The sequence below is a fragment of the Acanthochromis polyacanthus genome, chromosome 14, assembly GCF_021347895.1.
Source record: "Acanthochromis polyacanthus isolate Apoly-LR-REF ecotype Palm Island chromosome 14, KAUST_Apoly_ChrSc, whole genome shotgun sequence".
Classification (NCBI taxonomy): domain Eukaryota; kingdom Metazoa; phylum Chordata; class Actinopteri; family Pomacentridae; genus Acanthochromis; species Acanthochromis polyacanthus.
In genome coordinates this window covers 21,779,485-21,799,916 of record NC_067126.1, presented here as the reverse complement: position 1 = coordinate 21,799,916, position 20,432 = coordinate 21,779,485, and the positions used below count along the sequence as shown (strand labels likewise).

The following is a 20,432-nucleotide window of genomic DNA, read 5'->3' as shown; positions in this document are numbered from 1 at the left end:
TTTGTTCATGTTTTTTTAATGTTCTCTCATGGGTGTCTCTTTTCTAATAGCCAAGATATTCCAGATTTCACCAAGATGACAGAATTTGAAAACATTTATCAGAATGTTTGGCGTACGTTTGGGGCTCAGACCACAACTGAACGAGATAGTTTCCTCAAGGAATCCTTCCCTTCTGGTTTCCAGTGGGCGACCTCCACGGAGTCCTTCAAGGTTGAAGGAGGCTGGTTGGAAGGCGGGAAGGGAGAAACCATTTGGGACCGTTTTGGTCATGAAGATCAAGCCTTTCAAAATCAGACCACTGACTTAGCATGTGACAGTTATAACAAGGTAGATTACGATGTGTACATCCTGCGAGGTCTTCAAGTCAACACCTACCAGTTCTCCATCTCCTGGGCCCGTATTTTCCCCTCAGGCCACCGAGGCAGCCTATCAGAGAAAGGGGCTCTCTATTATGACAAGCTGATTGATGCTCTCATTGAATCTGGCATACAACCTGTTGTCACTCTCTATCACTGGGATCTGCCCCAGGCACTCCAAGATGCTGGTGGATGGACCAACCCGTCCATTATTGAAGCTTTCAAGGACTATGCAGACTTCTGTTTCTCCAGGTTTGGAGACAGGGTCAAGACCTGGAACACATTCAGTAGTCCCTGGGTGGTGAGCCATGCTGGGTATGGTACTGGTGAGCATGCCCCTGGTATAAAGGACTATGTGGTTTCTTCCTATCAGGTAAGACAATTGCTAATATAATATATAATAGGCAAAATTATTACTTTTTTCATTATTGCTCTGGTACACTAACCAAAATGTACCTTTCTTCTTATCAGTTGGGAGAATTGTTAAAAAAAAAAAAAATATATATATATATATATATAGATATATAGATATATTGCACACCCTATATATATATATATATATATATATATATAAATGTTTATATATATATTTATATTTATATATGTATATATTTATATATATATGTGTATATATATATATACATATATATAAATACTTTTTTTCATTGTTGTTCTGGTCCATTGACCATATTTTGCCTTTTCAGGTCACCCACAATATGCTCAAGTCCCATGCTGAAGCCTGGCATGTCTACAATGACAATTACAGGAAGACACAAGGAGGGAAAGTGGGCATTGCACTCAACTCTGACTGGGCTGAACCCAAAGACTCCGCTCGACCTGAAGACGTAGCAGCTGCAGATCGCTACCTGCAGTTCATGCTGGGTTGGTTTGCACACCCTATATTTGTAGATGGAGATTATCCTGCACAACTCAAAACTCAGATTGAACTGAAAAGAAATAAGTGTCCCGGCTCTGAGCCTGCAACACTTCCAGTTTTTACTCCCTCAGAGAGCCAGAGGATACTTGGAACTGCTGACTTTTTTGGACTGAACCACTACACGTCCCGGTTGGTCAGTGACAGTGATGGTGGCTGCACTCCTGGTCCTCAGGGAGTGGGTGACTTCCAGGAAAGCGTGGACCCTTCATGGTCTTCCACAGCTTCTGACTGGATCTTTTCTAATCCTTCGGGACTGAGAATGCTTCTAAACTATATTTCCAAAGAGTACTTGAATGCTGTCAATGTGCCCATCTACATAACTGGGAATGGGATGCCAACAGAGTACAGTGGGGACACTTTCAATGACACCAGCAGAATCGAGTACATGAGGGGCTACATCAATGAGGCCTTGAAAGGTTAGTGTCCGAGATTTCTCTGATACAAAAACATTTATTAAACATAGTTGGTATAAACTTCCATCTTTAATGTGCTGTTTTGTGCCCAATTTGTAGCAATACTCACTGATGGAGTGAATGTTCAGCGGTTCACAGTGCAGTCACTCATGGATGGATTTGAAGGAAAACAAGGCTACAGTGAAAGATTTGGTCTTCATTATGTCGACTTTGAAAGTCCAGACAGGCCGAGAACCCCAAAGCAGTCTGCATATTTCTACTCACAGGTTATCGAGCAAAACGGTTTTGCTTTGAAGAAAGCTGATGTTTTTGAAGGGGTGAAGATGCAACTGCCTCGCCATGCACCAGCTTTACCACCATCAGAGGTTCCATCTAAATCAAAGGTTGTCTGGGAGAAATTCTCACACCAGTCAAAATTCCAGAGAAAACTGTACCACTATGGAACGTTTCCACAGGACTTCAGTTGGGGAGTTTCGTCTTCAGCTTACCAGATTGAAGGAGGCTGGAATGCTGATGGAAAGGGGCCCAGTGTCTGGGATGAATTCACTCAGACACCCGGCAATATTCCTGCTGATCCAAATGGAGATGTAGCCTGTGACAGTTACAACAGACTTGATGAAGACCTCTACATGCTGAGAGCTCTGAGGGTGAAGTCATACAGATTCTCTTTGTCCTGGTCCAGGATCTTTCCTGATGGTACTCGTTCCTCTCTGAACCAGAAAGGTGTTGACTATTACAATAGACTCATTAATGGCCTGTTAGCAAATAAAATCACTCCCATGGTGACAATTTACCATTGGGACCTCCCTCAAGCTTTGCAAGACCGTGGTGGCTGGGAGAATGTAGACATGATTGACATTTTCAATGACTATTGTGACTTCTGCTTTGTCACCTTTGGTGACAGAGTGAAACTGTGGATGACCATCAACCAGCCTCACTCAATTGCATGGCTAGGATATGGTCTTGGAACGATCCCACCAAAGATTAAGAATCCAGGAACTGCACCATACATAGTTGCACACAACCTGATCAAAGCTCATGCCAAGGCTTACCATACATATGATGACAAGTATCGCGCATCCCAAGAAGGTCTAGTATCCATTGCCCTCAATGCAGATTGGATTGAACCGAAAGATATCAATGTTCCCCGTGAAGTGAGGGCTGCTGACCGCGCACTGCAGTTCCAACTGGGTTGGTTTGCACATCCCATTTTCAAGAATGGCGACTATCCTGATGCGATGAAGTGGCAAGTAGGAAACAAAAGTGATCTGCAAGATCTGTCAGAGTCAAGACTCCCATCCTTTACTGAAGAGGAAAAGAACTACATCAAGGGAACTGCTGACATGTTCTGTATAAATCATTACACAACAAAGATATCAAGTCATGTTACAGGTCAGCTTTCCCCTTATTCATATGAACAAGACAAAGACGTGTCAGAAACAGAGGAAAGTGATTCACCAACTACAGACATCAAAATCAGAGGGCTGTGGCATGGGGCTTGAGAAGACTCCTCAACTGGATCAAGGAGGAGTATGGAAATCCACAGATTTACATTGCTGAGAATGGAATGGCTACGAAATCAAGCACAACTTGGGATGATAGTGCCAGAGTATTTTATTACAAGACCTATATTGATGAGGCTCTAAAAGGTGCACTGATATCTACAGATTTTGTAAGATACATTTTATGATTGTCATGACAGTGTTTGGTCTTAATCTTTCACCTGTATGTGTTTGTTTCAACAACAGCCTACGAACTTGATGACGTGAGGGTAAATGGGTACATAGCGACATCGCTCATGGATTCTTTTGAATGGCTAAATGGGTACGAAGTTGGATTTGGGCTGCACCATGTTGATTTCAGTAACACAAACCGGCCAAGAACTCCAAAGTATTCAGCTCATTTCTACTACAATGTCATAAAGGATAATGGTTTCCCCACACCAGATGATGAAAAGATGCTTTATGGACATTTCCGAAAAGATTTCCTTTGGAGCACTGCAACGGCATCATACCAGGTGCTGTAGCTGTTTAGATTAAGCCTATTCATTGACCCTGAATCAAGTAACTGCACGAGTTCTGATCTGTGTTTTATCTATTTAAATAGCTTTTGTTTTTTGTTGTTTTTTTTATTTCCAGATTGAAGGGGGCTGGATGTCAGATGGAAAAGGTCTCAGTATTTGGGACAAGTTTGCTCACACACCTCTCAGAGTTTTGATGATGACAATGGAGATGTAGCCTGTGACAGCTACAATAAAGTAGAAGAAGATGTTGCTATGTTACAACAACTTAAGGTGACCCATTATCGTTTCTCCATTTCGTGGCCGAGAGTGCTTCCTGATGGCACCACCAATCATATTAATGAGGCTGGACTCAACTACTACCACAGACTAGTGGATGCACTGCTTGCTGCAAACATTCAGCCTCATGTATGTGTAATTGAAGTATCTCAAAAATATTTGCAATGGATGGTTGGTGAATTATTTAGTAAACTTTTTTTCTTTTTCTGTCAGATTACTCTGTACCACTGGGATCTTCCACAAGCCCTGCAGAATGTTGGTGGATGGGAGAATGAAACTATTATTGCCAAATTCAAGGATTACACTGATCTCATCTTTAGTCGTCTTGGCCACAAAGTGAAATTTTGGATCACCATTAATGAGCCATACAACATAGCCAATGTAGGCCATGGCTATGGAGTAGCTGCCCCAGGTATGCTTGAAGTAATGTTTTGCATCTGATACTCTACATCACCCAAACTATGGCTGGTTATTAGCCTAGCCGCTCTAGACCCAGGTCTGAAGACACAAGGGTCTAGGAACTCTCGACAGGGAGGGAGGCGGGCTAAAAGGTTGTCTTTCAAATCACTCTGCAGCAATTGGGTAGGTATACAACCAATCAGCGCAACGAATAGGCTGACGTAGTTCCTAGAGCGCCGGAAATCAGAGGAGTTCAGTGAAGCCTTATTTATATAGTCAATGGGTGAAGCTCAAGCATATTACAGACATGTTAACAGAAAGATTATTCAGAGTCGGTGCTAATGGAGCGCAACGATTGTTGTCGTTTTTATTGTCGACCCTGGCAGAGAATTAAATTCGTTGCCGTGGGTTGTCTAGCGCGGCTAGACTAGTTGTTTCCGGTTGTTTCTGTCAGAATCGTTGCGCCTCTGTCATCACTTAGTTATGCCCGCCTTCTGACTCTACACTTCATGGTGATTCGTCGACCAGTTTTAGGAGCATCCAACCTCGAGGCTTACCGAGGGTAACTAGACCCACCCTGGCAGAGAATTAAATTTGTTGCCGTGGGTTGTCTAGCGCGGCTAGGCTAGCTGGTTATGGGTTTAGTTTAAATTTAGATTTTAAGTGGAATTAACAGAACACTTTAGGACTGGTATTAGGAATGTTCTATAAGTGCCACAAAATTATAGGTTGTTCAAGAAACTTAAACTGTAAATTGTATATCAATCTGTAATAAATCGTAATATTTCCAAACCACAATGACAGAAAGCATACACCATTTAGGTGGCAAATGTTATTTTTACTCACTGTGTGTTTGCAGGAATCAGTTTCCGACCAGGCACTCTGCCCTACATTGTTGGTCACAACCTGCTTAAAGCTCATGCTGAGGCCTGGCACCTCTACAATGAAAAGTACCGGGCCAAACAGAAGGGAATTATCTCTCTCACCATCAACTCTGACTGGTCAGAACCCAGAAATCCCTATAAGCAGGAGGACATTGATGCTGCAAGACGTGTGGTGCAGGTACACCAGTCCCTTTCATATTTTAGACAGACGTGTGTGGTGGTAGTTTCCAACAGTTGTTTTGTCTTTCTTTGTGCAGTTCTACATTGGCTGGTTTGCCCATCCCATATTTAATGGTGACTACAGTGACACAATGAAGACAATCATTCGTGAGCGAAGCCTAGCTGCTGGTCTGCCAAAATCTCGGTAGTAGAAAAACTAAACATACAGTTAAAAAAAATAGCATTACTTAAAATAACTTATTTCAATACCTATAAAAAGTATTCACCCTTCTTGGCCGTTTTCCTATTTATTGCTTTTCAACTTTGAACCATTTGACTCTGACAAAAATTTTCAGCAAAAAATGTAATCTTTCATGTCCGTGTGAAAACATTTTTACAAAATGTTGTCATCTGATTGAAAAAAAAGTAAGTGATTGCATCAGTATTCACCCCCTTTAAGTCAGTATTTTGTAGATGCATCTGTAACTGCAATTACCACTCCGTGACCCTGATGAGGATTAAGTGGTGTATAGATAACAGATGGATGGAAAGATGGATATTTTGTATAAATTTGTTTTCATTTAGAAAAGAAAAAGTGTTTATTTTTTTGCAAATTCTTGTAGAAAAAAATGTAATTAAATTGACCATGATTCAATGTGTAAAAGCAATGAAAACTGAAAACTTCCAAAGCTGGGTTAATATTTTTTATAGGCTCTATATGGTTTTCTAAGCTAGTCTCTACTCCATAGTTGCCTATAAAATAGTCTGAGGAGTACATGTGATCTCTAATATGTATTGTTTGTTTTGGCACATAGTATAAAATATATTTCACATTACAAGTTTCTTTTCAATCTCTCTAGGCTGCCTGAGTTTACTCCAGAGGAAATTCAGAGAATTAAAGGCACCTATGATTATTTTGGGTTCAACCATTACACCACTGTCCTTGCTTTCCCTGTGGAATATGGAAACCTTCAGCACTATGATGCTGACAGGTAAGCAAGTGCCAGCCAAAGAAAAAGAAATGCCTAATTTTGTTTTCGAGCTACTGAAACAATCCAATATATCCAGCACAATTAAATGTATATGAATGTCTTTATTGTGTACTTGATTTGAAATTTAAAATCTAACATATTTGATCTTCACAGAGGTGCAGGGACAATTGCCGATCGTACCTACTTGGATTCAGGTTCATCCTGGCTGAAAATCTCACCCTTTGGATTCCGCAAAATACTGAACTTCATTAAGGAGGAGTACGGAAATCCACCGATTATCATCACTGAGAATGGTGTCTCAGAGCGAGGGCCTGTTGACCTGAATGATATTCACAGGAGCTACTACTATGAAAAATACATCAACCAGGTGTTGAAAGGTATCCAAATACCGTACTTTCATGGAATATATTCAATACCATGCAGGGCAGAGAGAAAGACGAAAAGTGCAGTAAAATGTTTATTGTTTGTTAGACCAAGAAATTAGATTTAATGCACAACAGTGTGTCCATCCTAAAGGTGCTGTTTTCTCTATTAAGCTTACTTGCTAGATGGTGTTGATGTCCGAGGCTACACAGCTTGGTCACTGATGGACAACCTGGAGTGGGCTACTGGCTTTTCTGAGAGATTTGGCCTTTCTACGTCAATCAGTCAGACCCAAAACTTCCTCGAGTGGCAAAGAACTCTGTAAAACTCTACTCCACTATCATAAGCTGCAATGGATTCCCTGACCCTGCTTTAGGACCCAATGACTGCTTACCTGAAGGTAAACTGACACAGAGTTGTTGACATGCCTGTTTTGATTAATGAACTGTTAAATTCAAATGCACAAATGAAAAAAAACAAAAACAGCTCAAAGTAGCTCTAACAGTTTACCTGGTTCTTTGTTTAAGCAAAGAACCAGCTAAACTGTTTTGTCTCGAGTCTCGAGCTAACTGTCGCATGCTATAGTTTCATATACACTCCTATTCACATTCCTTATCTAATTGTGGCAAGAAAGTGAATAACTGTATTTTCCCAAATGTCTAACCATGCAATGTAGTAAAAAAAAAAAAAAAAAAAGATCAAGTCTAAGTTTACAGTTACTGTTACTGTCAGCAAACTGTTCCAAAATAATAAGACAGCTTTGGTACTTATGTGCTTTCTCTGCAGAACCAACTCAACCGGAAACTGACAAGCCTGTGAAGTTCCTGGGAATGAAGCTCTCTGTCAGTGATGCTGAGACTGGACTTAACATCACGTTTGCTCTACTGATTGTTGCATTGTTCGGAATCCTTTGTTCATTTTCATTTTGCTTATTTAGGAGGAAAAAAAGTCCAAGGAAATGCTGATGCTGTTAACGTTCACAGCATCAAAACAGACATGTAGTGGAAGTCTTCAGCAGGAATACTTCAAAAGTTTAAATCCTAAATGAAATAATACATTCAACTGATACATTTGACTTTTCTTCTGACTATTGCTGTGTATTACTGTTGTTCTTGAAACTCAGCTTTGGCTGAAAAAAAACACACAACATGATCCATTCTATTTGATTCATGACTGTTGTCGTATTATGCAATTAGAACCACTGTAAATCCTCAAGATCTGCTTATTAGTACTGCTTCTTCTTGAAAGCACAAGAAATTAAGTCCATTGTGGTGTAAAAATACTTTCTTTAAGGATTCTATTGGTACTATCTGTATTATATTGTGAAAAAAAACATTTTGTTCCATGCATGCTATATTGGATTGGGACATTTGTTTTATTATTTAACAATACTTTGTATTTTTTGTTATAACCAGTTTCTCTGGGTTGGGAATCAATTCTTATAAAGATGGATTTAAACCTGTGGTCTCTTGAACTATCTTGCTACATCCTGAGAGACTCCTGTTGAAACTGCAGCTGCAGTTCGTTGTAAATGCTGTTGCTGTGATCTGTAGAAATCATCCAATGTCACTAGAGGTCACTGTAGGAGTACAGTGAATCTAGTGCATGTCTATGTTAGAAAAAAAGAAGAAACATACTCTACGAAGCCCCAGGAGTCTGAATATGCTTTTGAGACCGTTGTCAGCACACTGCATTGTTCAAGTGAATATACTCAGCTGTGGTGATGACTGCTTATTTAATTCATGCATTGTCTTATCCAAACAGGATGTAACAAACACCATATGTATACTAATGTGGTTAAATAAACACTTAAAGGATGTCTTTAATGATATAAATGGTTACTTATGTTATTGTGCATATTTGTCAGTGTTTTCCGGTTCTCTCCTCACGAAGTCAGCGTTAGCAGGAGCTGAACTACAAAGTCGGAACCTAACAGCTTAACAACTTTCCACGTCAAAAGGTGGGAAGTGGAAACCAATCTAATACTCTCCATCAAATTCAGAATGTCTCCTCATGACCTCCAGCATAGCTGACTGCACCTTTAAAGTTAACTTTAAATACAACATTATTCGTCGTCATCCAAATCACATCAGGTTTAACTCGCATTTTTCTGGAGTAGATTTTCCTGAGAAATTTAGGTTGAACTTGGACACAGCAACGACCTCTTTAAAGGGCTTGCAAAATACGACAGTATTTATAATAGTTTGTTAGAAATCTGAGTAAGGACTTCCACAGTTTAGTGTTCACCAAAGCCAGAAATCATCTTATATTAGCAACTGGCTGACGTTCTCCCTGATAACAGAATCTTTGTTATAAAACCAGACACAGACCAATTGAAAACACGGCATTTGTTGTAAAAATTTATTTCAAAAACTAACCACGAAGTACTATCAATACAAAAAGTATAAAAAGTACAAAAAGTATTGGTCAAAAATAACTTGAGATGACAATATTTGAGTTGGCACTGTGGGTATGATTCAGAATACAAAAGATGGCATCTTATTAGAGCCCGTTCAAGGCATTGAATTCACATTGAAATACTTACATCTGTTTAAAACTGTCATTTAGATTATGGAACAGTGATAATCAAAAATCTGCACTTTCAGATACAGAATATGACATACAGTACTATCCCTTACTTAAACAGAAACAATTAAATGTGGGTCTTCTTGAAAAAAAAAGACTTGCATCTAACATAGTAAGCTAGATTGACAAAAGAATGTGATGATTAAAATGTAATTGAGCTCAGATTGTATTTTTTTTTAAGGAACACACCAGTCCACTGACAAAATCTGGTTCAGAAAGGTAAGACAGTAGTGAACGGTATTCTTTTAAAACTTAATTAAAAAAAAAAAAAAAAAGGTCTTTGCCACAGTGACAAGGGCCTTTCGCCAAAACCACAATACTTAAAACTAACAAAATAAAGAACAGTATCAAATGTTTAAAACAATACAAGACAATATCAAGAGATACATGTGTTTCAAGCATTACCCAGGTTTGTTTGTTCCTTTGGACAAAGGCACCCCAAGTGTGTTCCAGTTACCATCCAGGCACCAGACTTGGGAATGTTGACTGGTGCAGTGCCAACATTGTCAAAAAAAAAAGAAGAAGAAAAGAAATCTTTGTATGAAAATTGACACCTCGCAAAGTCTTCACCAGCATGACAATAACTCCAGTACCTTTCCTTTTTGTGTGGTGCCTTGTCCACTAAGCTTATGTTTGCATCTACAAACACTCACTCCTCACAAAGTACAAAATTCTTACAGTTTAAACTTTTTTTTCCTTTTGCACAACTGGCTTGACCTTACCTTAACAAAATGCCATAAAATGGAGTTCCAGTTTAGGTCTAAGGCAAACTTGAGATTCTCTCACTGAACTTTCAACAAAGGACATAAAATGACTAATAATTCTAAGTCTCATAATAAAAATATATATAAAAAAAGTAGCTGCCCTGAGGGAGAAGTACACGTTAACCTTAACCGTTCTTGTTGCACGATGGCAGTTTGTTAGCACTTTGGATCTTCAGACAGGCTGGTGTCTCAGAATTGCTGAGTTGAGACTCCTTTGACTTGATGCTGGACCACAGCTGGCCATAACACTGGAAGGCTTGGGCTGACTTCATCCACCTCAAGCATAATCACAATGTCACACTCACACATACACGCTCCCTGTTCCATTCCCTTCTGTCCTCTCATTGCTCCTCCTGTGAGCTGATCAGCTGACGAGAACCTACGCGCGGAGACCTGGGAAGACATTTTGTCGGGGTTAGCAAAGCATTTTGCTTTGATTACAGCAACAGTCAGAGCAACAGTAGTCATGACAGGATGCACAGGTAAAAGCCTCACCTTTCTCGCAGGTACTGCTCTGCTTCTCCTGGGCAAAGTTTAGTCTGTTCTGCTCCACTGCCGTGCCGTTGGACTCCGGGCTGCTGCTGCGTGACGGGCTGCTTTCTTCGTTCTGGTACGCCATATCCAGATGCTGCTGGGCCAGTTTTAGGTGCCTGCGCAGCCTCTCCAGCTCCCGTGACGACGCTTCATCTCCAAACGACTCGCGACCGGAGTCTCCCAGGTTATCCCTGAAGCCCAGTTTTCCTGAGGGGTCCTTCTTCAGAGCCGTGTGGTAACCTGGAGGAGGAGCGGAGGGCTGGCGGCAGATGGAGGACCTCTGGCTGGCCAGGGCTGGGTGACGGGGGGTGGGAGGCCGAGGTCGCGGTGTGCAAAAGCAGTCACGAATACCACTGATGCCAAGGTGAAGGATCTCCAACAAGGTAAAGAGTAGACACAAGGCGCTGACGGCATACATGATGAGCAGGAAGATAGTTTTCTCTGTCGGACGTGAGACGAAACAATCCACTGTGTGTGGGCAAGGAGACCGTGTGCATACATATGACGGTTGCACCTCCAGTCCATAAAGGATGTACTGTCCAAACAGGAACGAGACCTCAAAGATGGCACGCGATAGCAGCTGGAATACATAAACCTTCATCAGGCCATCTCTCTTGATGCGACGGCGTCCATCATGCTTTTTGCTGGGCTTTTCCACGACTTCCTTTTCTTTTTCTGGCTCTATTTCTTCCTGGATCATGGGATCTTCCTCCCCGTTATCCTCGGCTTCTTCGTAGTCGCGGTTGGCACCACGGCTCACAATTGGCATCCTTTTCCTGCCCCGGGGCCTGTAATCATCATCCTCCATGCGGGCGATCTTGTGCATAGCAAACCCAAGGTACATGATGGTGGGGGTGGTGATCATGATCACCTGGAACACCCAGAAGCGGACATGCGATAACGGCGCAAACGCATCGTAGCACACATTCTCACAGCCAGGTTGCTGTGTGTTGCACACAAATTTACTCTGTTCATCATAGTAGATCGACTCCCCTCCGACTGCTGTCAGCACAATCCGAAAGACAATGAGGAGGGTGAGCCAAATTTTGCCCACAAAGGTGGAGTGATTGGAAATCTCATCCAGCAGACGTGTCAGGAAGCTCCAGCTCATTTTGCTTGCGGGACAGGGAAGCTCTCAAACCTGGGCAGAATACGAGAGAAAGAAATGTGCGCTCAGAAATAAGAAAACAGTTTCAGTTAAATGATATGATGCAACCCGCCATGAAAGCACACAATGGAAACACAAAGTTGAGTAGCATAAACAGACCAGGTGTGCTCCCTCTCTGGCTCAGAAACAGTCTTGATAACTGAAGTGTGCTACTCTCCCTGCGGCTTTAATGCAGGTTTTCTAGGATGTGTGATAAACCTTCACCCTGGCTGACCTCCATGCATCTGCAGGTACTGTTACACTGCAGACAGTTTCATTGACCTAATTATTTACAGCATCTTACTGCTGCTCAGGTCACCTCAAAGCTGAATTGCTTTTTTTTACTTAATATATATCAACGTGAGAATATCACTTTGTCCATATTTATTTGTGTTCTGCCGGTCCTAATTAGAAACAGGTCGTTAAAGATGAGCATAAGTTATTGAAAACAACTAACTGCAAAACGTATGTGAAAGGATACGAGTCACTGATAACTCTGTTCTGAAAACCAAAAAATAATTGTATTGATTTGTTGTTGTATATGAAACCACTTAAAAATACTCATCTCCTGTGAATTAGTGCACCAGACAGCCACAAGGTGGAGCTACTGCATCACTACCATCACACATCCACAATCCACCCTCTGCTGCTGCCAGGAGGACATGCTCAGACAGGGAACTCTGAACTAATCCGAATAGATACCATCAACAAATTGTACAACTTCAACGACGCCGACATGTCCAGCTTGTGGAGTAAAGTTCTAAGCAGTCAGCCTGAGGCATTTATTAACATACAGAATATACAGGATGATCTGGTTTACAGAGGCAACGCCCTCGGGTTTATTAGAAATCACAGCTAAATGCGTGAAAGTTGCAGTAAATACCCATCCAAATCGGCACAGTCAAGCCCAATCTAGTCTCCACTCCACATTTTACACGCAGGGAAGTCCTCATTTAGTTGCTGGAAGTTGAGGTTTAATAATCTGACTGGGATCTAAAAGCATTGAAGCAGCAATCAAGAGGCCCTGCGGTTTCACACCATCTGGGGCCAACCTCACAAGCAACTTCTGCTGAGTAATTACACACAATTATAAACCACACTGCCACGCTTTTACCAAGTAGGTTAGCAACAATAGTTTTGTTTTTAACGTAGAACAGATGATACCGTTTTGCAAAGTTATACTGTGTCACATTTAGCTGTTGAATAAACAAGGCCCGCTCTGTGACAACTTAGCCACCAAGTGTTAAAGTCAATTCTTTGCTAAAACTGAGTGAATCAGCAATAGTGGTACGCACCAGTCATTTTAAAAATCAACTGTCAACAATATTGAAAATCAAATCATGTTAAATGTGATTAAAGCAGTTCAACAAGTCTGCGTGCTTCAACAAGTTTTCATGTAAATAAAAACGAAACCAAGTAACAGCACCGTCTTACTATCTGGGAGCAGTAGCACCGCACAGACAGTCCAAATACTTTATTATAGTTACAAAACCTGATTGTAACTTGAGCTCAAGACACAAAGTGACACAGTGTTGTGCTCTGTAGTGCCAGTGCAAACACAGGGCAGGGGAGGTGCTGGACATGAAAGCCTCACATTATTCAGCCTGTCCCAGGTTAAAGTGCTGAATGAATCCACAAAGAAATACTCCAGGTGTGTGCAATCAAAACTGGCCTAGTAGGGCCATTTCATACATTTTGTGGAACATCTGCATTATCCTAAGTAACTACTGATCAGATATATCTACCAATTCGATGGCATGCTGAGTTGCAATGGAAATTTCCATCTGGAAAGTTTACTTCTACTGCAAACCAAATACAAGAAAAGCGACAAAGTGCAGCTCAGCGATCACATAACGTTGTACCACAAAGAGAGAAGCTTTTAAACAGGATCCATTACTCCTCCCGGTGACCCAGGAGAGCTTCTTAAAAGGTCATCTGTACTGGGCGACTCCCATGTGGTCTGAAAAAAAACTAAACTGGTGAGTGACCAGCTTCAATTTTCCAAAAAAGAAACTTCTCTTCATGGCTGCTCTATGAACAGAACATTTTTTTCCTTTCTTTGATGATTAAGAGTTCCCATTCTGCTTGTAACCCGCATAAAACCTACAAAGAACAGAGACAACAACAAGCACAACAAGCTCTCCCGTCCTGTTGATCTGCTGTCTCTCCCAGTAATGCAGTGAAGCTAATTTCACCATGTCTCTCCACAAACCGCCTCTTCACAACTGCTGTTTGCTCACTGCTTTTATGTTGTTTTTCTGTTTATTGCTCACATGGACTACCGCTGTCATTATCCTTCATCTGTGGCTTTCTGCAGTGTTGACACTTGCATCCTGCATGAAAACAGTTAAACATGAGTGACAGCTCTTGACTGCCAGGTTTCCACACAAAGATAAGTGGAGGCATGTGGTGTGATTGTGTACGCTGCCGTTCAAAAGTCTGGGGTCACACAGGCAATTTCATGTTTTCCATGAAAACTCACACTTTTATTCATGTGCTAACATAACTGCACAAAGGTGTTTCTAATCAGCAGTTAGTCTTTCAACACCATTAGCTAACACAATGTAGCATTAGAACACAGGAGTGCTGGTTGCTGGAAATGTTCCTCTGTACTCTGTATATTCCATTAAAAATCTGCTGTTTCCAGCTAGAATAGTCATTTAAAAGATTCACAATGGCCAGACTGTATTTATTATTAATTTAATATTATCTTAATTGGAAAAAAAATGCTTTTCTTTCAAAAAAAAAATCAGGATATTTTTAAGTGACCCCAAAATTTTGAATTGTAGTGTATAAGGAGACAAATTTATGGCAAACAGTTTGCTTTATGAACTCCAATAAAGCTCTCTCTTAGGCACACTAAAGCTGCAATGGTTTCCGGATGACACCACTGGTGTCAGGATGCCAGAGATAGAGAAGGAGCAGAAGTCGACGGCACGCTCAGCTGCTTGTAATCTAGGTTAACGGTTAGAAACTGCACCAAGCTGTCGTCAGAGTTGCCACTTGAGTTCAAGGAACACCACTGACTCACGTGCAAGTGTGAGTCTGTGGCCAACTGTTAAGATAGAAACAGCAGAAAGAGGAAGTACATGAGATAACAATCCAAAACTTGCTGAATTTGGAAACTCATAGCCGTTCTGTTCAGCTGCTCTCCATAGTCGAGTGTAAGATTTAAAGAATGACACTGTGTTTGGACCTGGTGCTCATATTCAGTATTCTTGCGACAGTATCTGATCTGAAGTGCAGTGTTTTCTACTTTTTGCGTCTTCATATAATGAAAATAAATGTATATTTCAGCTTTTTCCGATTGCCTGCTCAAATTTTGTAAGTTAGTCAGTTGAGGACACTAGAGGGCAACACAGTGTGGATACTTCAGCTGTACTGGTATACTACCGTTCAAAAGTTTGGGGTCACACAGGCAATTTCATGTTTTCCATGAAAAGCCACACTTTCATTCATGTGCTAACATAATTGCACAAGGGTTTTCTAATCATCAATTAGCCTTTCAACACCATTAGCTAACACAATGTAGCATTAGAACACAGGAGTGATGGTTGCTGGAAATGTTCCTCTGTACCCCTATGTAGATATTCCATTATAAATCAGCCGTTTGCAGCTAGAATAGTCATTTACCATATTCATAACGTCTAGACTGCATTTCTGATTAATTTAATGTTAACTTCACTGAAAAAAAAAAAGATTTTCTTTCAAAAATAAGGACATTTCTAAGTGACCTCAAACTGTAGTGTACATCTGATTCTAGCAAAGTATGGACTTTTTCTTTTTATTCTAACAAGCATTTTTGGCAAGAATCCTTTGAATCTGGTTAAAATTGATCCTCAAAGTGCATCTAAATGCAAGACTCATGATGCAAATACTGTCCACAGCTGTGTTCCATAAATTACTTTTCTACATTTGCAAAAAAAAAAAAAAAGTCTTACTTTAGACGTTTTTTGATCAAAATAAAAACTTAATGTGCATAATGAGAGACGGAAACACACTTTTCAACAGTGAAAAAACTATTTCTGCATATTCGCTGTCTTTGCCAGCAGGAAACATGGCAAATACCAGCTGACATGAAATGATAATTACCACTTTCCCAAATTTTCTTAGCAGTTGGCAAACAACTGGTTTTGCTTCTAGCTTCTTCTGTTCAATAACAGCCATGCCAGACGTAGCCTTTGCTGCCACCTTCTGATGAGCCCAGTATTCCAAAATTTTGCTTCTAATTTACCTAACAATGAACCCACAGTGAATGGTGATACAATACGACACGTGTGCACCAAAAACGGGAGTTCAATTCAGTATCTAGTATTTTTCTTCTTGCAGAACTATTTCCTTTGAGTAGTTTTTTCCATACAGGTATCTTAACTGGGCAAAAACTCTCAGTTCAACCACATAAAAGCAACTATTTCTGAACAACTAGAAAACATTTACACTGATTTTGCAGCAACTCATAGATTTCGTATTATTGGCATCTGTTTTTTTTAAATATGTAAATAACTTTTTTTTTCATCAAAGTACGTTTGACTTAGGTTTAACTGAGGATTAGGTTGAAGCTCTTGTACAGACTCTTAAGGAATGCAGGGATAAAGTCTCTTTTTTGGGAAACAAGTTGTGCAAGCTGTTGAACAATGTAGGATGGAGCCAGAACCTTCAGCCAACAAACAAAAGGCTGGATGGACATAATGTGATGTCTCAACTGGGTTGGCATCTTAGCTGTGATTATCTTATGAGCTTCAGCAACAGTTAGATACATTTAGCAATTTTTAATCCATAGACAGTTTCATTTTTTTAAAAGTTGATTATACTGCATGTGGCACCTCATGACAATCTTGCCTAAGGAAATAAGACCGAAAATGTGCTTCTGCAGTGATTTGCCAAAAAAATAAATCAAAAAGACACTGCTTGATCTCACTTTCTGACTCTGTCACAGCCAACAAAGCATTTTAAACAATTTATCAGAGATTCTTTAATCAATCCTGCAATAAACACGTGTATTTCTCCTTTCCTAACACCACATGTGAGTATCAGTCCTCCATCTGCGGCACTTGACACCAAACAGTCTGTTTCCAAGCAGCAGAACTTGCACACAGGCCGATTGCTGACAGAACAGAGAGGCTTTTGTGGCTCCAACATCTGGGAGGCCACATCCATTTGACCCTCCTGTATCCCGAAAGCCCCGCAGGCGCCGGGCCCGAGCAGGGAGAAGCCCCGGAAAATAAGCGGAGGATGAGTCAAGCTGAGGAGTGACTCCTGGTGGGGAAAAGACAACTCATCTAACGACAGTAACAGGAACTCCAAAAGAAGGAGAATAAAGAAATGCACGGTGATAAATCATCCCGTTCTGATGAAATAAACTGTCTGTGAAATTAAAAGGAATCCTCTTTGGGAGGGGGTAAAAACGATCCTCGTGGCTAACGGGCCACGACGTTAGCACGGTGCTCCACATGCTCCCGCAACGTTTTACCGATGCTTAATGACGCTAAAGGTTGCGCCATATTGTTCGGACAAAGTGTGTGCAGAAACTTTAACCTATAAATATCCCAAAATTCAGAATTCAAAGCTTTACGCGCGGGCTTGTGCGCAACTTAAACGCGAAAAACAATCCTTGCGCGTCACCCCATCACCTAATCCACCCGATATACTGCAAAAAAAAAAAAAAACAACGTTTAATTCAGCTAAATATTCTCCATATCAGTGCAATTATCATCACATGTGGTGCGAATGGCAACATTTTTACCTAAATGTGTTCCAAACTGTTGATAGTTCCAAATAATAGGACCGATTGGTGCGTTTTATTTCGCGCTGCCAGCCAGCCTCTGCGCGTAAACCAAAGTTAGCGCTTAAACGATGCGTTTAAACCCGCTGGTTCTTTAAGCACGAGTTAATAAGACGCTGAAATTAAACTCAGAGCTTACGAAAGCAACTCCCTGTTCAAAAAGTTAGAGATAAAACTAAAGCAAAAGCCCCTTTTTTTCGATAAACCGAAAAAAATACGTGATGTTGCCGCGTCTCTGCGCCGCCGCTCTGTTTGTGTGGATCTTTTTACCTTCAGATTTCAGCTCCTCCGTCTCATCAAAGTTGTCTAAATCGAGAGCTGTTCCTTCGTCTTCTGTCTTGGTAGAAAGAACTCCCGCGGTATTATCAAGTCATCCAGGTTTTGTTCTTTCCTTGCGAGGAGCCTGCGTCCTTCTACAGTTGTGTGTTGCACTGCTGGGTGAGGACAAAGAATATTCCCAAATCCCCCCCTCCTTTTCTCCTCCCAGTTTCAGCCGGGCACCCCACCCCCTGTCTGCGCGGAGTGGAAGAAAACGATCGCCTGCCAGCATTCCTGATGCAATCTTTGCTTCAGTCGCTTTCTAACTTCAAGCCTGGACTCCAGATCCAGAGAGGACTCACTGAGATCTGTGCCAGGGGAAGCACTCACAAAGCATTAAATAACAGGATATCTTGTTTTCAATGGAAAAAACCCACAGACAATATGCCTAGTTTTGTTTTTTTTTTAATTTACCAGCAGAACAAACATACAATTCCAGTGAGGGTGCTTCATGTTAGAACCTGCAGTGTGTTATCTGCATCCACCCCCATTGTTCAGAGCTTCAGGTGAAGATAGCAGCAACCTGATGTTCCAGCCTGATGATGGTAGATTATCCTCTTCCTGTTGCTGCAGATGTTCGGAAGTTGTTGCTACCACGAGGTCCCTTCCTCTGTGTCACACTTTCTTTGGTTTCCTGACCCCCCTAAACATTTCTTTGACCCTACAGTGAGTAATGTCCAGTCAAAGAAGAATGAAGGCAGGATTTTTACCTCACATCATGAATCACAAAGTGAACAGAGTCGGTTATCTAAGCTCAGCACTATGCGGATTCTTATTCATGGGGGAGATGTGGCATCTGCACTGTGGTCTTGTGCTAAATCATAGGTGATATTTCCTTTAAGCAGCTGAATTTCCAGCCAGCTGACGCTGCACCTTTTGCAGAGCAGCGATTTAAATGAGGTACGTGCAGTCCACCCAGATTAAATATTGGAGGCATCCAGTCTCCATCAGTCTCCTGAGGTAGTCGCTCACGTTGAATGATCACATTGTTCTCCCCGGATCTCCTGAAATGCCAGTCATCATCATCACTCCCTTCCCTGCCTCTCTGCACAGACAAGCCCACGCAAAGCTCTCTGCTTTTACAAATTGCTTGTTGCTAATGCACCACCAAAGGCCGCTTCGTCGCATCTTTTTTGATAACCGGCTTTTTTCTGGTGACAGCACACACAAAGAGCAGCAGTTATTGTTTAATATCTGCTGCAAACAGGGGGTCAGTGGAGGAATGCATTGCCCTTCCCCCTTCTCAGGGTGCTGCCGAGGCTCTATTGTGAGCCACAAGCATGCTTTTATTCATAGGGTGTAATGTGGGGGGCACTGGTAAACCACAGTCCAAATGACAGAGAAAGATAATGTGAAGACTGAGCAGCCCAGCCTCGTGGCTCCTCAAACATGTTTTTTTTTTTTTTGCAGTCTTCCATCCATGCCGAGCATACACTGATGAAAAAAACAGGCCTTTTTTAAGAAACACCCTTCTGTGTAGATGGATTTCAAATCAGATAATCAGCGCTGAAATGCTGCTAGGAACACTGATCTTAGTGTGGATGCTGATTTATGGCTCACAATCTGGCGAAAAGCTGCTTGCTCAATTGCCCTGTGATTACACAATAGAGGAGGTTTAACATTCCTCTGGTGTTCCACTGTGGGCACAGTTTTTTAAAAACATAAAGAGCAGTTTATGATTCATCCACACTGATGTGGACATGGTTCTTACACCATATCTCTGCCACTGTTCTTACTCTGTACTTCTCAATGCCTCTTTGATCTTTTCCCACAAAAAAAGCTCCACAAATGTGATGTTGCAATATCATATTCAGAAAAAGAAGAGAGAGGGCTTGGCTCAACAGTTGCCCTCTTGTTTGCTTCAGAACCTGACCCACTGTGAATCATCCCCTTATGATGTTTGCTTTCCTGCGACACACAAATGCACACTTTTCCTGAAAGAGTCAGCCTAGAACTGGTTTTGTGCCTGAATGTTTGTGCAAGTTCTACTATGAAAGTCACAATGTTCCCCTTTTGGCAGCTGTGGTCAGCTCTTTTGACAGCAGACGGAGCTGAAATCTCAAGGGTCACAAAGATGGAAAAAATCTGACTTACTCTCCAGGACCCTAACAGACTGTATTTCCATACCCACTTTGTGTTTCAGAGAATGGACACATATATATATATTTCAGTTTCTGGCAAGCACAGACTTTTACTGCATGTCATTCTCCTGCTTCTTTTTCTCTTATATCCCATCTGTCTTCACTGTAGCCATCCAATGAAGACAGAAATGCCCCTCCAAAAATTAAAAAAAATGGAATTAATATTGAATGTGACTACCCTACTGTTCAAAAGTTTGGGGTCACCCAGGCAATTTCATGTTTTCCATAAAAAGCCACACTTTCATTCATGGCCTAACATAATTGCATAAGGGTTTTCTAATCATCCATTAGCCTTTCAACATAATTACATCATAGGAGTGATGGTTGCTGGAAATGGGCCTCTGTACCCCTATGTAGA

General features: G+C 41.2%; 3 protein-coding genes across 4 annotated transcripts; 2 read left to right on the top strand and 1 right to left on the bottom strand.

The window, feature by feature from the left end:
- Nucleotides 1-673: 673 nt before the first annotated feature.
- LOC127537272 (lactase/phlorizin hydrolase-like) lies at nucleotides 674-3,475 on the top strand. The gene is made up of 4 exons (XM_051959428.1): nucleotides 674-682; nucleotides 2,162-3,138; nucleotides 3,189-3,315; nucleotides 3,455-3,475. The coding sequence occupies exons 1-4, from the start codon at nucleotides 674-676 to the stop codon at nucleotides 3,473-3,475; spliced, it is 1,134 nt and encodes a 377-aa protein (XP_051815388.1).
- A 188-nt stretch (nucleotides 3,476-3,663) lies between these two features.
- LOC110970898 (lactase/phlorizin hydrolase-like) lies at nucleotides 3,664-7,344 on the top strand. Its single transcript, XM_051959427.1, is given in 6 exon segments — nucleotides 3,664-3,723; nucleotides 3,845-3,902; nucleotides 3,905-4,134; nucleotides 4,219-4,417; nucleotides 5,264-5,466; nucleotides 7,330-7,344. Coding segments are annotated over 6 exon segments (765 nt in total).
- A 1,805-nt stretch (nucleotides 7,345-9,149) lies between these two features.
- gjc4b (gap junction protein gamma 4b) lies at nucleotides 9,150-18,191 on the bottom strand. 2 transcript variants are annotated; one of them, XM_051959199.1, is made up of 4 exons: nucleotides 17,886-18,191; nucleotides 14,107-17,089; nucleotides 10,648-11,827; nucleotides 9,150-10,545 (listed from the first exon to the last, which is right to left on the bottom strand). In XM_051959199.1, the coding sequence occupies exons 3-4, from the start codon at nucleotides 11,795-11,797 to the stop codon at nucleotides 10,532-10,534; spliced, it is 1,164 nt and encodes a 387-aa protein (XP_051815159.1). In that variant the 5' UTR covers nucleotides 11,798-11,827; nucleotides 14,107-17,089; nucleotides 17,886-18,191; the 3' UTR covers nucleotides 9,150-10,531. The 2 variants fall into 2 exon arrangements, with proteins under 2 accessions (XP_051815159.1, XP_022076908.1); XM_022221216.2 differs by lacking the exon at nucleotides 14,107-17,089 and having other exon boundaries at nucleotides 17,886-18,187.
- Nucleotides 18,192-20,432: the final 2,241 nt, after the last annotated feature.

What these genes read in the sequence shown, in the direction of transcription:
- LOC127537272 (XM_051959428.1), top strand. An exon ending in TATGAACAAGACAAAGACGT is followed by an intron (nt 3,139 to 3,188) that starts GTCAGAAACAGA and finishes TCAAAATCAGAG; the next exon opens with GGCTGTGGCATGGGGCTTGA. An exon ending in CTTGGGATGATAGTGCCAGA is followed by an intron (nt 3,316 to 3,454) that starts GTATTTTATTAC and finishes TTTCAACAACAG; the next exon opens with CCTACGAACTTGATGACGTG.
- gjc4b (XM_051959199.1), bottom strand. Translation starts at nt 11,797, where the DNA reads ATGAGCTGGAGCTTCCTGACACGTCTGCTGGATGAGATTTCCAATCAC.